Consider the following 20,096-nt stretch of genomic DNA (forward strand, 5'->3'; position numbering starts at 1 on the left):
CAGCTGACTCAGGGCAGGAGATACATTTAACCTATTTGTGCCTCAGAAACATACTCCTCTGACACTTTGCACTTGTGTGACTCAGCCTATTTTGCTGAGCTAGAGAGTATTATATATCCGTATGCTCTAGCCAGTATGAACAAGGCACCAATGTGGTGCCTGCTTATGAGGTCTGTCTGCTGCCAGTGTCAAAGCAGCTAGTAGCCCAAGGACCCATCATCTCCTTGAAAACCATCAGGTAGTGCCTCTGCGCGCACGTGTATACACACATGCCCCTGTACATATACAGGCTCCACTAGGTGATGTGCCCCAGATGCATACTCTAGGCAGGTATCACAGCCTCAGGCCAGCAGGGCAACCCGCCAGAAGAATACTGTGAATGGATGTACCGTTTTTCCGGGGAGAGGGGGCTGAAACCCAGGCTGCACACAAGGTGAGTCAGAGGACCCTTAGGATGGTCTGTGTGACCCAGCGTGCGCAGCAGCCTCTCCTTCCTGGCAGACTGTGTTTTCCCGCAGCCGTGGACTGAATTGCAGAGTATCCGTGCCTGTCCTGCCTGCAAATGCACAGGGCCAATAAAACAGTTTCTGAAATAGGCTGTGTAGGTGCTCCACTATCAAGAAACACTTCTCTAGCCTTTTCTTGGTTCACTCGTAATAATTCAGTATGCTGCTTTTACCAGTAACACTGATGAAACACTCCAGCAAGTACAGAACAAATCTTTTCTAGCAACCCCCATGTATCAATTTTACAGGGGATGCATTTCTTGTGTTGCATTAATTTCTTGGCTCTCAGGAGCCCCAGCTAACCATCCTTTTCTGGTTTATGATGATACATCTGGCACAATCTTTCCTTCCTTTTTTCTTTCTCCCCTTCACCCCCTTCTCCATATAAACCAGATTTTTAACAGAGGAGTTTCTCTTAGACATGTTCTCCTCCAGTTGGTGACGCACTTGAAATTCCCTGGGTGAAATGATCTCCTTTCCTTCCCCCTAAAACATTCCTATCATCAACCCTATCTCCACCCACACCAAAACAACATTCATCGGTTCCATATGCTGCTGAAGAGCTCTGTGCTGTTTTATGAATAATGTATGCCGGCTTGTTAGAAGAACGTTTGTTGTACAAACCAGTGGAATTTGAAGTTGAGAGTGATATCAGCAGACATGCCGTGCTGTGCACTAACCCACGGGCTTCTGGGGGTACTACTCTGGCATCCTTGCTGCATCCTCGTCAGAAGGGGGAAAACGTGTGAGACATCAGGGGCATGTGGGCTTTGTGCCTGGGCAAGGAGCTACAGGCGCTCAGTGATCAGAGCCCTTATCCTTGCCTTGCCAGGTGTTACAGATTTGTGCAAGAGGAGAGGAGAAAATTTCAAAATCTGAATTTTAGGGGAGCGTGGCAAATAGGAGATGGTGAAGCAGTGTAGATCTGTATGAAATCAACAATTCTGGGGGAGGGTCAGCCTTCCTAAACAGCAAACTAGGAGTGGTATATAGCAATGTATCGCACCCCATCCAAACCTGGCAGAAGGCAATGACACAGAGACACAGCTGGGTCCAAAGGACGGGCACATTAACACCTGTCAGGACTGCATGCAAACACCTGTGATGTCTGGTATCTGTTGCCTCTGTAACCTGTTTTATTTTTGTAGGATTCTACTACTTTTGTTGTTCTTCTCCCCTCCAATAAGCCATATAAGGTAGGAGCTGGGTCTGGTGCTTAACTGAGCGCTGTGGTCCCAGGGGCAGAGCTGATGGGCAGGTGCTAAGTGACTGGGGAAGATGCTGAACTTCTGACTGACCATTTCTGACTGCAAAGACTGAGCACGTCTTTGCCCAGAGGTGTAACTGTGGCTTCTTTGGCTGCCTGGGATAAATCGTGCAGCTACCAGCTGGAGGTGAAGAAGAAATGTCCCCAGGCAGGGCTTCTTCTGACAATGGCTGCAGGGGAGGGTGGTGGGGCCTGGGTCAGAGAGCATAAGTGCATCCCTGTCCTGTAATGGTCAGATGGTCATTCCCCAAACAACCACTACAGAAGTCAGGGTGGAACTGAGTGTGAGCAGAGAGCCTGGGAAACAAAAACTGGAGAAGGCAGTCTGGGTCATCCCTTCTGGCCCTCTGAACTTGGTTTTGGTTTTGCCTGTTTACCTGCTCACGGCAGGCGTTTCTGGCTCTTTCTCTTTTGTGCCCAGAGCAGGTACAAGAAATACCTGCAGTGTATTCGTTTCTCTCTGGGCAGGCTTTTCTGGATGGGCTACTGTGCACAGAAAGTCGGTATTCTGCTTCAGGAGCCAGCCCTATGTCGCCTTTGGAGGGAAGGGCTCGCACAGTGCTCCCGGGACCTCTTGCACCTTGCTGGACAGGTCTTGGGTACCCTGTGCCTACTTGTAACCTAGATGATTTACTGAGATTGATATCTGGGTAATTCATTAAGTCTTCGTCCCTGTGTGCACACCTGGTCGTGCCTTTCTTTTGTTCACTGCTTCTGCGTGCAGAGGCTGAGTCACAGCATATCTGGCAGTCGGCAGGTGCCGAGAGCAGCCTTTTTAAATGGGTCCAATGGTTTGTGCCTGTGACAAGGTTTTGAGGGAGATTAGGATGGTGAGTGACCTTTTTTCTTGGCAGCTTTGTAAAATGAACAGGAGTTTTCAGAAGCACTCCCTGCATAGTTTTGCTTCTCTTTCCAATTGGAATAAAAGTACCAACTAGTGAGAGCTTGCAAAAATCTGGATTTTTGGTTGACCTACCTGCTTACCAAAGGGGAAAAAAAAAAAAAAAAAAAAAAAGCTATAAGGAGTTGATTTTTGCAGTCTGGGTAACAGAGTTTAAGAGTTGAAGCAGGGAAGTTGGATACTGCTGAGTCGTTGGTAGCTGGAGGTTTGAATCCTGCCTACAGTAGCCTTTGGTGCCAAAAGGGAGAGAAAGTCTCTCTCCTTTCCAAGTGGTATCGGTCCAGCATAGAAGATGAGACCCGTGCAGTATTCATTCTGGCATTCCCTGCTGTGGTCTAGCCTCCAGTTTTCTGGCTTAGAAAACAGATTTGCCAAGCGCTTCCCAGGCTAGCAGGTAAGAAGCTGTGATTGTTGTCAAACTGTAAGAGTGCTCTAAAGCAGAACTTTTCTTTTTTTTCATTTCCCAGAGACAAAACATGAGTTAATAAAACCTGTCCTTGCAGCCAGTTAAGTACGGTGAAAGTCGTGTCCCCACCATAATCTCTGATCAGCTTTGTTGCAATTTAGTGAAGCATTTAAGTGCTTGTCTCCAAGTTTGTTTGATTTAATCATACTCTGGAGAAATGTCTGCTGAAAAGAGCTGCCATCTGAATCAGGGCCTTGGGAAACAGCCATGAAATAAATGATAGAGCAGGTGCTGGGCTGTACACGTCTGCTACTGGTTGCAAAACATGGGAGGAGGAAATTTTTCTTCTCCAGATCATGCAAGAGCCTAGTAGACATCAGGAAAATGTTGAAGTGTAAGTGGCTTTGGAGAAGGAACGTAAAGCACCTCTAAAAGGCTGGTGAGTACGGAGCCAAGTGCACAGCCTGGCAGCAGTCTCTGCCAGAGAGGTGAGTCGAGTGGCAGGCGTGAGAACTCCTGCATCTCCATCCCTTGAGAGGTCTACTCATTGAGGTCTCGCTGAATGTGCTTGGTAGACACACTGAACGTGCCCTCTATACAGCTGCCCAGGCTGTTGGATTCACTCTAGGATTTTTTTTTTTTTTCATTTTTGTAAATAGCAGAGGCTTTCTAAGAGGCTATATTTGATGCTTTATGGAGGACACTGTGTCCTTTGTCAGATGTATGCCATATGACTGGATTGGTGTCTGTTACTCCCTAAAGAGGGAAGATGGAGTCTGGCTCATTAGTAAAGATCGGGACAAACACATGTCACTTTCCACAAGGCAAAAGCCTGGGGCATTTGTTGTTCCCACACCAATCTGGAGCGCTGCTTTGTATGTCCTGCTCTTTGGCTGTAGTGATCCCTAGAGACTTCCTTAGCAGCAAAATCTCATAAAAAGCAGTACTGCGTAGGGCAGGTGTTCGTTTTCAGAGGTCATGACCCAATCTTGTAGGCATTTGGGCCAGAGAGCAGCAAGAGGCGTTTCTGATACCCTAGGCCAGGTTTTTGCTGCATTTCAGATGCTCAGGCAACCAGCTGGGGGGAAAAATGCTGCTTCTGGAAAAATGAGGAGGCAACTGGGGGACAAAAATGCAGCCTCTTTGCCTTATATTTGGAAGTAGTTTTCTGGCTCAAATGTAAGAGAATATTTTAATCATAGTAGGAAGAGAAGGACAAGTCAAAGAAAAAGAAGGGAGCTTTGGCCAAATTGAAACATAGTGGCTTTTAATAGAAAATACTGGGTGACCCCAGGGAATTATTGTCATAATCAGCTTGTGCAGAAAAATGGGAGTGCATGTAATGCTGCTGAACTGCTGGCTGCATGGTAGGAGAGATGTTAGCCCTTTCTTTTGCTTGCTTTCTGCAGAGTCTTAAAATCTCTTGATAGCTCTCACCTGAAAATTAAGCAGAGTGCCTACAAACTGCAAGCAATGCCCTTTCCTTCACCTTTGGCTGTTTGCCTTTGGATCAGAGCTCCTCATACAAGTTTGCAGAAGACAGGATATATAGAAATAGACAGTGAAAACTCCAGAGTTGGAAATATTTAATTGTATTGCTGTAAGTAGCACAGCAGAGCCCTGTTAGTGGTGGGGACCTCTCTTTCCTAGCTCAGTATAAGTAGGGTGTGGGATGATTCCTCTTGATGGTCATGTCTGTTCTGTTGCTCTGAGAAACTTACTTCTGTTGTACACTATGACTAAAAGTTGCTGCATGTGTAGCATCAGTGTGAGGAGAGTTGTACAAGTATGTTTGACCTGCTTGTGTGTGGTTCAATCGAGACAGATTTTCACACAGCTGAATATTAAGGATCTTCAAATAAACTGCAAGATTCAGAAAGGAGCCAGTGGATCACAGGATAAGCAGTGAGATATGCTTATGGGATTCTCATTGCAAGTTCAACAGTGGCGTATGCGCAAGACTAGTTTCAGCTCTTCAGTTTTCCAAATTATTTTTGGTTTGGGTCAGAGTTAAGGCTATTTAAATGCTAATGTTTCTGTTGAGCGTGTCATAGCTATTATAGTATGTGATTTTCAGACTTGTTCATACTTGATGTGCTACTTTTTGGTAATCATGTGCATCAACAGTTCTTCTACACATTAACATATTTCGAGGCTGTGTAGGAGTTATGTGCCAGAGGGAGTAAATCTAGCTATGTATATAAGGTAAATTACAAATGTGCATTATAAGTGCGAGAATCAGGGACATTCCATACCAAAATACTTCACTTGAGTCAAGAGGCCTATTTGAAGAACTCCATTAGCTTGTAGTAATAGCAGGCATTTGTCCATTGTATGCATCAGCTACTGGAGGGCTGAAATCAAACTCATTTATCCAAGTGACGTACCTACTTCCTCTAAAAGGAAATCCATCTCACCTGTCTGATATCCATCCAGACTTAAGTCAGCCTCCAGACCCTTTTCTTTTTGGGCTGGTATCAACAACAGAATTGCAACCTTTGGTGTCAAACCTACTGGCATATTTCCTACGAGTTGAAAGAGTAAGGATGTTAGCAGACAGCCGTCCAAGACATTGATCTTCAAGCACAAAAGCTGCTTATTATTTGTTTTATGTTTTGCACTTAGAACGTGTTTATGTTTGTATGTGTAACTGGGAAAGCATTCACATGTCTGTAAGGCTCAGGGGCTTTGGATAGCTATTCTGGCATAATTTTACACGTAAGCCCATATGGTGAATCTTGGACCCATTGAAGTCAGTGACAAAACATCTCACTGACTATCCGGAATTAAATTTGACCTTGAATTTCAAGGCTGTAGTTTTAAGGCTTTCGCAAACTTAACAAAGTTATTTTAAAAAAAAAACCCAAACCACAAATCCCAAAAACCTGCTTTAGAAAATGACTGAAGTCTTAAACCCCTGCATTCTGATATTTTTTTCTTAGATGAGATTTCTGCTCAAGACTTTAGTGTTACGATGAGCAGACATCGTACTTCCTTGATCAGAGACAGCTCACTTGCTGGTATTAGTTAGGTAATTTTCCTCAGCATATTAATGTATGTGTAGCAGGAGTCAAACAATAATACCATCTCATTTCTCATTCTCTCTCTCATTTGCAGGCCCTCTACAATTCAATCAAGAATGAGAAGCTGGAATGGGCAGTGTAAGTATACTGCGTAGAAATTAGGAATTTAAAAATAGTAGCTGTGTAGTAATTTGTTTATACATCCTATGTCACCATCTGAGTGGGCTCCAAAGCCTGTAGAAGATAGCCAGTGTACATAATGAGTTTGCTTTTCTGTTAATGAATGACCTGGCAATACTGCCTCATCTGTTTCTCCAGCAAGGGGAGTTGTTAATGATAGGAGCCAACTGCATTTGTAAGGAAAGAGGACGTTTCATTTAGTTGGAAACTTCAGCCTGAAAAGGGAGAAATTAAATCCTCTTTTGTTCTATGACTGCATAAATAAAACAGAAGTTGACTTCTTCCTTTATCCTTCAGTACATTGTGTCAGAACTGCTGAATAGAAACACACGTGTTGGATTGAGTTTCCTGCTGTTGGTTTATTGTCTTGGTTTGTCTCCTGATTAACTATGGATAACTTGACAACAACCTAATATGAAAGATGATAAATTGGACAAAGTCTGATATCCCCCCCCATCCTTAGCTGCTTTCTACAGGCTAACACTTGTTAACTACGGAAATACTGCAGACAAGAAAGAGCTTCAATTTCTGATTGTGTTAAACTGACATTTCTTTGTGCTTAGGTTTCATGTGGTCTAGGTATGCCAGCAAAGAGGAGAAGGGTCTGCTTTAGATTTTGCCGCTTGCAGAACAGTGGATTTTGGTGTAAAATAAAGAATGGTGTCTTTTATCTATTCAGACTGTACAAGATGTTTACCTATGTGGATTTTCATATCTGAAACCTCACTTTCTTAAGAACAATGTATGTCTGGAATGCATGCTCCTGCACCTTTTGTACTAGAAGTCCTAACAATTGCCATCAGTCTTGCAGGCCCATTGGCTTCTGATCGTACTTGTTCTAAGTTCGTCATCTGGAAATGAGTTTCTTGTCACGGTGTGCAGCCTCACTGACAAGGGGTGCTGGTCCCAAGTGGGATTGCAGCCCCTGTTCAGAAGTGTTTTAGATAATGTCAGAGTAGTGAGCAAGGTGTGCTGCTAAGGGGAATCACCAAGAAGTTCCATCTCTCATATGCCTCATAAGAAGCACAGTGGGAGACATTTTCCCAGACCGTGTCTTGGACCTGGAATACACTGTGTGAATCTTACGTGCCACAACACCAGAATTGTTTGCGAGACACTCTCTCATGGGTACTTTAGACCCAGCAGAATCCATTGTGTGACTTTCTCGATGTCACAATTTTCCTCCAGCTCTTGCCAAGAGACCATGCTTTGTCTGATACACTTGAGCAGCCTCCAGTTGGGGTCTGGCTCATGACTGGCTCTGCTCTCATTAGCTTCAGTCAAGGTGATTTATGAAATAGCTTGCTCCTGTGCAGGTAGTAACTGCTTCAGCATTTACATAGTCCAGTCTGTGTCCCTTGCTAATGAATTGTTTAGGGAAAAATTGCAAGCAGGCTGAAAAAGGGAAAAATCAGAAACGTCCTTAATATAAAGCTTTGGGATGTGGGTGTCAAGCCACCTTCTCCCAGCAGAATGGTCAAAGTGGGCAATTTCCCATTCCAATCTGAAACTCAGACAGGTAGCTGGAACTGATTTGACAATTACTTTCCCAGCTGAGAAACAAAGCTCATTCTGGGCATAGTCAAAGAGGTTGTGCCTTTGCCTTCAGGGCTGAGAGTGCTGACTGGAAGAGGGAGTGTAAAGATGTCTCTCCTCACTTTTACAGAGACATGTGATTAGCATAAAGTTATCGCCCGAAGGAGCCCCAGGACTGTCTGAAATAGGGGGAGGAGGCACATGACTCTCACGCTCTGCTGCCGTGATTGCCAGAGAAAGGTGCATAGGAAAGGGACATGGTCAGTTTTGCTGTGATGGGACTGAGGAAGATCCTGTCTCCTTTCCAAAGAGTATCTCTTTGCTTCTCTGATCCACTTGGCAGGGGAAGAAGTGGGAGGTAAGGCAAGAGTGGAAATAGGGCTGCAAACCCCAGCATAAGCTCCCTCGTTACACTGGCATGTTGAAGGAATGCCTTTCCTCCAGCCAGAATGAGGATCTAAGACTCTTTCTTACGAGCCAAGGAACAGTTTAAGAGCTGCTCTGACAGTACATTATTCAGTGGATTAATGACTGGCAGTAAGTCCAAAGCAGTGGAGGGGAACAGTGATGCATAAGGTGGGGGAAGACTGCTGCATGACCCTTACCTTACTAGTTGTGAGCTAGGTGCGTCATCATCCTAAATGGTTTGCTGTCCGTTTGCAGTAGAATTACAGTCTGATCAAAAGCCCACAGGAGGAAAAGGCTACCATTGACTCCAATTTTGTAGTCAGGAGAAATGGCACCTTAATCAGCCGATGTGCTCCAGAGACCTTCAGTGGGAGTATTCATTTGTCCTTTATGAACAAGGGAGCATGAATACAGGTCTGGAAGAGAGAATTCCATCCCAGATCTTTTTCTGCGGTAGTTCCAGGTTCAAGTCCTCCAAAAGGTTAAAAATGAATCATGTACCATGATCTGTAAAATAAACAGATCTGACCTGAAATTTACCCTGTACTGGTGAATGTGGGATTCTGAGTGCACATTCCTACACTGCACTGCATCCGCCAAATTTATTGGTTACTTTTCACAGTAGAACTGCCAGAAGATGTTCTGCCATTTACTTGGCTTGCCATTTACTTTTCTTGTCGTTTCCTCTTGCCTGCCACGTTGTTCAGTGTCCTGGGAGAGAAGAGAAAAGCAGTATGGGAAAACTAACCATCAGAAGTATAATTATTCTTGTTTTTGTCCTATTCTATATTTCCTCTCTACTTCTTAAAGTTCTAGATCTCTCATGTCTGTTGGAGTGTGGTTCATTTCTTTGAACAGTAAGTGAAGCTCTAAGATAGTGATCGGACCTCACTGAAGTCTTTGGCAAAAGTTCCTACTGACTGCAGTGAAGCCACCTACTGTTTCATCCAGTTAGTCCGATGCATCCTGTTTTCAGTGTGCTGAGGTCACTGAAACCACCCCCGGAGTGCATGTAGCCCCACTAATTGTGTGGTAATTTCTCATGCTGCTTAAATTTCCCTGAGGGACTTGATATTTCCATGAGATTTTTTCATACACAAATAGTAAACCCTTCTTCTTCAACCCTGACAACACCCATAAGGTGAAATGAATTCAAGATCCTGTGAACATGAGCTTTGAGATTAAAAGAGTTGAGTTTGTGCAGTCAGAAAAGGGAGCACTGAGGAGGGGGACCTGAGTGTATTTTTTTCAGTGTGTTAAAGGCTGTCGCAGAGGAGAAGGTTGTGAATTATTCTTCATACCCATTGTGGATGGGCTTAAATTTGAAACAAGGGAAATTTGGGTTTAACATTTAAAAAAGCTTTCTAGCAATAAGTCTTTTAAACCAGGGCATAGGTTTGCCTGGATGAGCTATGGAAATGCTTTTGCTGGAGGTTTTTGTGAACTGGTTATTCTGTCCAGAATGGATTAGGAAGAGTGGGTCCAGCCTTAGAGGTAAAGAGATGGATTAGCTGACTTCTTTACATCCCTTCAGTCACATTGTCTATAATATTATGGCCCAGGTTTTGTAGATATTTCTCATCCTTTGGCTTTTGCACTGATCTTTGTCAGCTTTAAGGTGAAGAAGAGAAATTAATTTGATTTCAAAGGCACCAAAGCGGAATATGTTTTGTTTGCATGATGTCTACTTGGAAATGTGGTAGCTATTATTCTCTATTGTTTGTAATAGTATGCCTACTTCCTGTTGAAGGTGATATGAATAATCAAATCATCATCTTAAAATAGGCTGGATGGTCTTCTAGACTTAACATACGAAATCCCAAAGCGCTGCTTACAAAATTGCAAAAAAAACAAATGGATGCATTTGAGCCAGTTGTATCCTGAAAGCTTTCTCTCAGCAAGACAGTGTAGTTTTCAAGAGAATCACTTGAATATTGACTAGATGATGATAGAGTTTTCTTTCTAGAAAAGTTTAGACTTGGCCATGGTATATTCTTTTTTGTTTTTCTGGACTGCCCTGAAAAATCATCTCCTTCCAGCTAAACCAAAATAGGTCTTTGAGACAGCAATGGGCTGCTGCCACATCCTTTCTGTCTTTCCTGCGGCAGACTGTGACGCTGAGACTGGGGTGGTTATAAAGACGTCTGCGCTGAAGCTCACCTTTTCTAGGTCAAACCAAGAAATCTCTCCTCGTTATAATTAACTGTTCATCTCCCAAGTTGTAGGATGTTTCCTGTTTGCAACTTCATGATTGGTTTTAGAAAGGGGTCAGGTGGTAATCACCTGGCTCTCCTTTCTTCTCTCTTCCCTTTGGGAAAGATGCCAAAACTTGACTGGTTTCTCAGGTCAATTTCCTAATACAGATGCTATCAGTTCCACAGATTCATATAATTATATGTTACAAATGTGAATATTATAACAAATACAAATTTTAAATGCCAATTTTTAAATGGATAAACCCAGCCTTTTGCCCTGTCATGCAAGTTTTTTATTTGAACAAATGCAGAAATGAAGCAGACTTTTAAAAATTAAGGGCTTGACCCTGTCTTTCCAGCTTAGCAACTTCGAAATTTTCCAAGGCAGAGCCTCAAATCAGACCATAGAGCACACAGAAATGTTTTTATTGCTCAGAGAACCGGATGGTGGTTTTGTCTCAGAAGACAAAAATGGGACTTTCTTGTAGAAGGTCTTTTTGGGAAGATGCAAAAATATATTTCTTCACCAAAATGGCAACATCTGCATTTTTGCATGTTTTTCAAATCTATGTGTTTAAGAATGAGAGGCAGACTCTTTCTGGTTGTCAGTGATCACACATTTGGGAAGGAAAACATTGCTGTTTCGATGCCGTGTCTTCAAGTGATATAACAGGCAGATCTGGCTTTGGTGTGCTGGTTCTCATGGCAGCCAGTGCCCTGGTTATTGCTCTGTCTGCAGGTCCTTTTCCAAAGAGACAAGCTAAGGGAGGTAGAACTGAAGCTCTTTACTTTGGGAAACTTTGCAAAAACCACATGCTGTAAGCAGAGTCTTGGAGAAGCTCTACAGGTGGTAGCCTTTTCCTGTCACCAGTACCCTGCAAAGCAGACACCAGTAGGTCCACCTTTCCGTGGATGGAAAGTGGGACCTACAAGAGGGTTCATGGCCATAAGCCCCTTACAGTCTTTAGAGAGGGGTCACCAGAGGAATCGCTTCCAGATGTAGAGCCAGTAATGATCTCTCTGCTGATCGAAAACAGAAAATCTCTTAAGACTCCTGCAAGCCTAAGTGGACCCTCATGATGATGTTTTGCTCCTGAAAGGTGTGTTGGAACCAGCATGGGGATTCTTCCCCAAAGACACAAGGATTGTGCTATTTCCTGTACCAGATGGAAAGGAGAGGCACAGAGCCTGCCCCTGACATGGACCTGAGCTCTGCCTGTGCTCGTACTAGATCCGAACATACATTCATGACTCTGAACATACCTGCACACAGACACCACCCGCTGACTCTTACCCTCGCATCACTGGAGGCCTTCCCACTGGGAATGTTAATCATAGAATCATAGAATGGTAAGGGTTGGAGGGGACCTCAAAGATCATCTAGTTCCAAACCCCCTGCCATAGGCAGGGACACCCTCCACTACACGAGGTTGCTCAAAGCCTCATCCACCCTGGCCTTGAGCACTTCCAGGGATGGGACATCCACAGCTTCTCTAGGCAACCTGTTCCAGTGCCTTACCACCCTCAGAGTGAAGAATTTCTTCCTTGTATCTAATTGAAATCTCCCCTCTTTCAGTTTAAAGCCATTTCCCCTTGTCCTATCACTACATACCGTTGTAAAAAGTCCCTCTCCAGCTTTCCTGTAGGCCCCCTTAAGTACTGGAAGGCTGCAATAAGATCACCCTGGAGCCTTCTCTTCTCCAGGCTGAACAGCCCCAACTCTCTCAGCCTGTCTTCATAGCAGAGGTGCTCCAGCCCTCAGATCATCTTCGTGGCCCTCCTCTGGACCCACTCCAACAGCTCCATGTCCTTCTTGTGTTGGAGACTCCAGAGCTGAACACAGTACTGCAGGTGGGGTCTCACAAGAGCAGAGTAGAGGGGCAGAATCACTTCCCTCAACCTGCTGGCCACACTGCTTTTGATGCAACCCAGGATACAGTTGGCTTTCTGGGCTGCCAGCGCACATTGCCGGCTCATGTTGAGCTTTTCATCCACCAGCACTCCCAAGTCCTTTTCCTCAGGGCTGCTCTCAACCCATTCTCCGCCCAGCCTGTACTTATGCTTGGGATTGCCCTGACCCACATGCAGGACCTTGCACTTGGCCTTGTTGAACTTCATGAGGTTCTCACAGGCCCACCTCTCCAGCCTGTGCACTTGATCCCACTGTCCTTGTCACCAACAAAGATGTTAAATAGCACTGGCCCCAGCACTGACCCCTGAGGGACACCACTCGCCACTGGCCTCCACTTGAACGTTGAACCGTTGACCACAACTCTTTCAGTGCGAACATCCAGCCAATTCTTTATCCACTGAGTGGTCCATCTATCAAAACCATGTCTTTCCAGATTAGAGACAAGGATGTCATGTGGGACAGTATCAAATGCTTTGGATAAGTCCAGGTAGACAATGTCAGTTGCCCTTCCCCTATCCATCAATGCTGTGACCTCATCATAGAAGGCCACCAGATTAGTCAGGCAGGATTTGCCCTTAGTGAAGCCATGTTGGCTGTCACCAATCACCTCCTTATTTTCTATGTGCCTTAGCATAGTCGCCAGGAGGATCTGCTCCATGATCTTGCCAGGCACGGAGGTGAGACTGACTGGCCTGTAGTTCCCTGGGTCTTCTTTTTTCCCCTTTTTAAAGATGGGGGCTATGTTTCTCCTTTTCCAGTCAGTGGGAAGTTCACTAGATTGCCGCGACTTCTGAAATATGATGGAGAGTGGCTTAGCAACTTCATCCGCTAGTTCCCTCAGGACCCACGGATGCACCTCATCAGGTCCCATGGACTTGTCCACCTTCAGGTTCTCTAGATGGTCTCAGACCTGATCTTCAGAATGTTATGGGATTCTAATCATCTGTGGGAGCCATCTGAAGATGAGGAAGTAGTTGCACCCCTCACAGGGTAGGGTATCGAACAAAGATCAGTTTTCAAATCCAAAGGCCAGCTGAATTTTCTGCAGCTCTTCCTTCCTGCAACCATACCCTAAAGGCTGGTGAGGAGTAATCTCATATTGTTACATCCTTGTTTAAGCCTGTGCAGTTTATGTAGGCAAAGGCTAACACCTGAACCATTTTGCTACTTTGAAACTCCTGACAATCACCTGGCTTCCTTCTTAAGCTAAACCACTGAAGCAACATGGAGTATTTGAGAAAGGGACTTCCAGATCCCCTGGTTTTATTTCCTCTGGTGTTTCATATTCAATATCGAGATAGAGGCTCCTTTTAGTTCTGTTTTCTCAGCTGTTCATCCATTTCTCATTCTCTGTAATGAGTCCCCCTTGCCTCTCTGGTTCCCTTCATGGCATCTTACAGACTAGCTCGTACATCTTGACCTCGTGCATCTTGTCAGTGCACTCAGCTCTCACAAGTGCCTGAGGCCTCTGAATCTCAAGGATGTCCCATTCTCCATGACAGATTAAAGGACCAATTAAAGGTTTGTTCAATGCTACCAGCAGTCATGACAGCAGATGCTATTTTGTCCTTGTCTGTGCCCTGTCTGCATTTGTTTTTTGAGGAATTCCTGTTTAATAGCTGCCCTAGAGATACTGAGTTTGAGAGCACAACCCCCCACACTAGTGACGTCTGGGATCACACCGCCTGTGGCTGCTTGGATAAAGGCACTGGTACATTCCCACAGGACAGTTGATCAGTATAAGATAATTTGCTCCCATAGCTTCAAAGGAGATAGCTTTTAAAAAAAAAAAAGCTAAGCCATTTACCGCAGTAGATCTCTGCTGACAAGGAGAAATCCACTGTGTCCTTGGCTGAGATCCCAGAATTCACAAGGCACTTCTATGTGACAAATCAGCCTGAGTGCTTGTGCCCTATGAGAAATTTTAGACTAGGTTGGGTACCACAGACTTGCATTGAGAGCATTTGCTCCTGGAATGGACACATACCTAAGAAATGTGTGTCACACAATGGTCCAGACTTGCCAGCAGCTAGTAATAAGTGCGGTAGACACAGGAAGAGTGGGGACGATCAACATTGTCAGAAATTCCTACACTTTTTCAGTTGGCAGAGGGCTTCAACCAAAGCATGCATGAAAAAAATCCTTATTGCTTTGATCAAACAAAGAGTTTTTTCCAGATCTTTCTGTTCTGGAGTGGGAAAACATGTATCAATAGGCTGAAAGATGCAAGCACTGCCCCTGTCTTTCAGGCATTAGGTCTTCAGGTAGAAGTTTAGTTCTTCATAATCAGGAGACCTTGTAAGACAACACCATGAAGGTATGGTGCACCACCTTGGCTGTATCTCTACAAATAAATAAAATGTCTGGCACCTTGCTAGACCTTATCTGATACAAGCCTTCAAACATATGCATGTGGTTGAAAGGTCTGCCTGAGCTTGCTCTCTGCTGGTGATCTGGGTCAAGGGAGATGCAGCAGCTTGAAGTCCACTCCTACTACTAGCCATCACTATGTTCAGGTGGTAATGATGTTTAATCAGGTACTGGTCTTAGGAGAAACATTGCTACCATGGCTTTCAATGACAGCCTTCATCCTCCCTGACACACCTTTCCCAGTCACCTGGAAGGCAATGTGTGGGAACTTCAAAGAACACAGGGCTGCTCTGTAATCTGAAAGTAGCTGTGGTCCTCCAAATGGGCCATCCACCCAGATTCAGTGGCCTGTTGTTCTCTGAAAACCATCATCCTAGTCTTGTGATGGACATCCTCGCTTTTCTAGGTTGTTTGGTCTTTTTGCCTTTGGCTGTGACGAGCAAAAAGGCATTTATTAGTCAGGCACTGCTTGTGACTTGCTGAAATGGGTTGCATTGTTGTCCCCAAGAGCTGTGTTGAATACATCGCCCTAATAAGTAGCATTCTGAGCAACGTTTTGTTTCTAAATACAGATAACATAATTCACCTAGTGTAGTTTTTATTTTTAAATTACTATTTTTACGCTAGTCTGCAGAGAAGAATAAAGAAAAGGAGGTAGAGTCTGTGTTTCATATGCTAAGTTAAGGGGTAAGCCACAGTGATCTGTGGTAATCTAATTCTTTTCATCTACATGTAAACTCATGAGAAATCGGAGATTTTTCAGGAGGGCCCAGCAGGTAAATATTTCCCCTTTTAACACTCAAATAAGTGGAATTAAAAAGAGGTCAAGTTGGAGGACACAGAAATCTTGCCTTCTGAGACTGTAAAAGGAAAACTTGGGCTTTTTTGAAAATCTGGCTTTTATGTCCTTTGCTGGTGAAGTAGGTGAACTGAAGCTTTGCTATAATCTGGCTGTGTTTTGGTACGTCTAGATTTCTCTCTAAATAGGGTCCACTATGAAGAGAGAGGTATGTTTTGACAAGGAGTGTGCAAGAATTACTGAAGTGAAACTTAACTGGTCAGTTTCTCATTCATGCTTGGTTTTCACTGCTTTTTAAGGGATGAAGAAGAGAAAAAAAAGTCTCACTCAGATGGTACAGATGAAAAGGATAATGGGAGCCAGACGAAGGCTGTCAGTCGAATTGGCAACTCAAATAATCCATTCCTGGACATCCCTCATGACCCCAATGCTGTTGTGTATAAAACTGGATTTCTGGCTCGGAAAATCCATGCGGATATGGATGGAAAGAAAAGTGAGTATCTTGCACTCTTAACGTCTCATTTTCTTGTTATCTCTGCATAATGCCACTTACAATGAGCCCGTGTGCTTCTGAAGGCAAATAGTGCTGCTTCATTAGGGGAAATTGCAGCAATAACAAACAACGTAGCAATTGGATTATCACACTCTCACTATTAGGCCAGGATTTACAATGTTCAGTCCCATTTGCAGCAGCTCTAATGCATGAGCATAATGAGTAATGTGATACAGCAGAGCAATGTGAATTTTTTGTGCTGAAAGAAAATGAATCTCATGGTTTACAGAAGAGAAAACAATTTCAAGTGAATTACAGTAGCTGTTCCGTAGTAGTTTGGTAATTCTCCTTTTCCTTATGTGACGCTAGAATTGTTTCAAATCTCCCCTCCCCTCCGGGTCTGTCTTTAAAGAAAGGCTGTTCTTTATCGCTGCTTGGAAGATGCTGTAACCGTTCCCTTCCCTGCTTTTCCCAGCCTCGGGTCATGTATCCAATGAAGGGCAGCAGCTTTTGGTAACAGCCAGGTTTATGCCATGCAGTTCCTCCCTACCCCTTTTTTGTAATAGTCCTAATGTGTCTCTTACTTTAGTTATCCTCTTTCCTTCTCGTCCTACTTCCATTTGTGCTGCACTAATTATCGAAGGCCTCTGATTCGCCTGTGTGTGTTTTGTTGTTTGGATATCTTCATTTGTTTGTTTTCTATTGATCTTGGAAGCAGCAGAGGCTACTCAGAGCATCTGTATTTTCCCCAGTCATTACTGATGATCACCTACGCATGGTTCACACTGTTGGGCTAAATCCTGAAGGCAAAGTCTGACTGCGTGATGAGTTTCCAGTAACTGCAGCTCTCTTCTAGCTGGGCTAAGCTCTTTGGTGTTGGCATGTTTTGATGGTGTATTTTAGAAGATACAATTGGAGGTTGGTGTTTTCAAGCTCGAGGCTGACAGCTGGACAACTAAATCCAAACAGAGATGTTGAAATCAAACTGACCTCATTCTTTGTGATGACTGGATGCTCTGAATAGGTTCCTCTTTATTAAACTTCTGTTTATTTAGTCTTAGTAAGTAATTGTGTCTAGTTGCCTCTATTAAATTATTTCTTCGAGTAATCAGAATTGCTCATTATTCAGCACACTGGATCCTGGCATTTTAGGGATAATCATTTAATGGGTAATGTAATTAGAGCCATGTTTTCAGAAGTTCCTGTACATCTTAGAGGTCTGTCTCTTATTGTCATGCAGCTCTTGAAAAAGTTACAGTTTGACTTTCTAGTTGCAAATAAAATGAAACTCATTTTATTAAAGATAGTTAGACCTTTTCATATTTCAGTTCCTAATGGAGTTGTTGCAGGGCAGAGATCAGCTTGTGTGAGATTGCTAATGAAGTGATATGCTAGCATGCTGTATGTATTTTCTCAGGAAAGGAGTACTGAGGGCTAAAGCACTTAGGCAGTCTAGAGGAGAAGGATGTAACAGGGGCCAATAGCTGGAAGCTGAACTGAACAAATGCCAATTAGATAAAAGGCCAGTCGTGTGAGATGAGAGTGATTAACCTCTGGAGCAAGGGACTAATAACCTCTTCACCATCACTTGCTTTCTTCAGATCAGAATGGGATGCCTTTCTGAGGGTGATGCTTTAGTCATGCACGAGTTATTAATTCCAGTACAGAGACAAGTGAATGCTGGTCAGTGGTACATGGTTGGAGAAGGAGCTTAGATCATAGAATCATAGATGTAGGCTTCTAGTCTCTGGTGCTGTGACCATACAGCCTGTGTGTTCTCACCCTCTGTGGCAGCTGAATTTCAAACTGGAGCCTTCATGCTGAATCCTCTTTTTTTTAACTCGCTGACCCCCCCCCTCCTCGTTTCTAGGGATTTGTAGGCTGGATATGTTGTCTCTATTACATTCTTCAACCTCTAACTGACTCTGGGTTTCCTGAGGGGTGGTTTGTCTTTTTTTCCTTAGGATTTCCTTTGTCTCCCCTCTCCTTTCTCTTCTCCGGCTTCCCCTGTGGCTGCAGGAAGAGGAGAAGGGACCAGGAAGCCATCTGACCACTCAGTGCCAGCTGGGGTGTGCAGGGGAAGGATGCTCTCGAGAAGCAGTGTTTTCTGCGCAGCGTCCCGTGGGTGCGGAGCAGTGCCTGCCAGCCTGCTGTGGCATGGGGAAAGGGTGTTTCCTTCTGAAACCTGCCACAGCGCAGAGCTGAGACCTAGCTGTGCAGGGGTAGTGTCCGCCTACCTGCAAGGGCACAAAGACTGGATCTCTCCGGCCTGCTTTCTGCATTGCTGCTGTTCCCTTCTGATCCAGTCCAGTGCTGTCGTCAGGGCTGTTCTATTGCTCTCTCACGCAGCAGGTGTGCGCAGGCACTGTGCTGAGTTGCATTGTCCTTTGAAAAGGAGAGTACAAAGGAGGTTTAACGCAGGACTAATGTAGCTCTCCTGTTGCCTAGACAAAGTGTAAAAATGGATCCGAGTTAAATGGGTTTTCATTTGTTTTCTTTGCAGCTCCCCGGGGAAAGCGAGGCTGGAAAACCTTTTATGCTGTGCTGAAGGGAACAGTCCTGTACTTGCAGAAGGTAGGGGAAATCACTGTCTTGTGGAAACTAATTAGAGAGAGATAAAGCAGCAAGCATCCTCTCTGCTCTCACAGCCCACCTCCAGGCTCCTTTCCCTCTGACACACAGTGTAGCTGCTCTTTCTGTCCCCCACCCTGTTTACATACACATTGAGGCATGAATCCTTTCATTGGCACCCTCCAGCTTTTCACACTTTCAAATCCACTTCAGTTGACCCCATCCACATGTGCACCCTATCAATTCCAGTTTAAACCATTGCTGTCACTCACGGCTGAAAAAATAGCCAGCTTCACCAGCAAAGACAGCATCATCTCTCTGTGTCTTGTACGCGTTCCTCTAGGTTGCTTTTAACATCGCATCTCTTACGTATGCCTTCCCCTCCTGTAAGGCTGTCCTCCTTTCCCATCTTTTCATAGCATACTTTTCTGCAATGCCTGCAAGACCAGCTGCAAAACAATTGAGTGGCAGCTTGGCCTTGGTAGGAACCTGCAGCTTCTGCTCCACAGCAAAATTAAGGGATAAAATCATACTTTTGTTTTTTTCCCCCAAAGCAAGATGAGACACCAGTTTCTAGCAAACTTTGTTCCCTGACAGCAAGAAGTCTAAAAAAAAAGTCAGCTGAAACCCTTCAAGTCTTTTGGCACAAGCTTAAATATATTGTAGCACAGTTTTAACTCTACTCTTGGAACGTGAAATGTAACATATGAGTGAGAATTGTCAAAATCAAATAAATAGTAGCAGCTAAGTAGATTGTTAAGGCTTTTTGCCTCCCAACATAGGTGAAATATTCATTAACTAAGTGGTATTTATACAGACTGCTCTGTATTGTAGAAGTCTGCTCCTTTGAAAGCCTTTTTACATTTCTACTGTGTTTTGCAACTATCGGAAGCACAAGTTGAAGTGCATACTGTTGTTTCCTCTTTCCCTGCTGTGGCTTTCTGAAGTTGTTGGTTTCATTGGAGCCAGCCTGGATAGTCTCTGAGAAGAGAGAGAGAGGTTTGGATTGAATCCTTACAGCATGAGGTTTACAAGTTGCATGCTCTGGGTGTGGTACCTTTTTGAGAGGGCTGAAATCCTGAAACAGACAAAACAATCTGCAGTTAGGATGGAAGATTTGGTCTGAAAGCTGGATGTGACATGCTCAAAGCCAGTGCAAGAGGCTAGAACCAAGTCTGCTGAATCACAGCTGAGCCTTCCCTCTGATCCTCTTGCTGGCAGCGGGTTCAGATTTTACTAAAGCGGCCTTCATGGCACTGTGGGTTTGTACTTGCTCTTTCCTGGGTGAAATGGAGTCACTTGCTTTGATTTCTGAAATAAGTCGTCTTTAGTGTTCACCTGAAAAGACAGTGGTTCCCTAAGAAGTAAGAAGGCTCCTTGTCCATAACACATTAATTAATTTCTTATTTGATCTTTGAAGGGAGATTAATAAGCTTTCGAGAGGAAGAAATGGAGACACTGTCTATTGTAGAGACTTAATTAAATACTGTCATGAGTATCATGGCATATTAGTTTAAAACAAACATATT

At 44.1% G+C, this 20,096-nt stretch overlaps 1 protein-coding gene across 1 annotated transcript in view; it reads left to right on the plus strand.

Moving 5' to 3' along the window:
- PSD3 (pleckstrin and Sec7 domain containing 3) overlaps window positions 1–20,096 on the plus strand; it is an 83,362-nt gene that overhangs the window by 47,576 nt on the left and 15,690 nt on the right. The window contains exons 9-11 of the mRNA XM_086629877.1: window positions 6,198–6,241; window positions 15,803–15,996; window positions 18,500–18,570. Of these exons, the coding sequence (XP_086486003.1) occupies window positions 6,198–6,241; window positions 15,803–15,996; window positions 18,500–18,570 (309 nt within the window). The remainder of the gene's footprint in view (window positions 1–6,197; window positions 6,242–15,802; window positions 15,997–18,499; window positions 18,571–20,096) is intronic.

Source organism: Tauraco erythrolophus, chromosome Z (genome assembly GCF_009769465.1).
Source record: "Tauraco erythrolophus isolate bTauEry1 chromosome Z, bTauEry1.pri, whole genome shotgun sequence".
NCBI classification, from domain to species: domain Eukaryota; kingdom Metazoa; phylum Chordata; class Aves; order Musophagiformes; family Musophagidae; genus Tauraco; species Tauraco erythrolophus.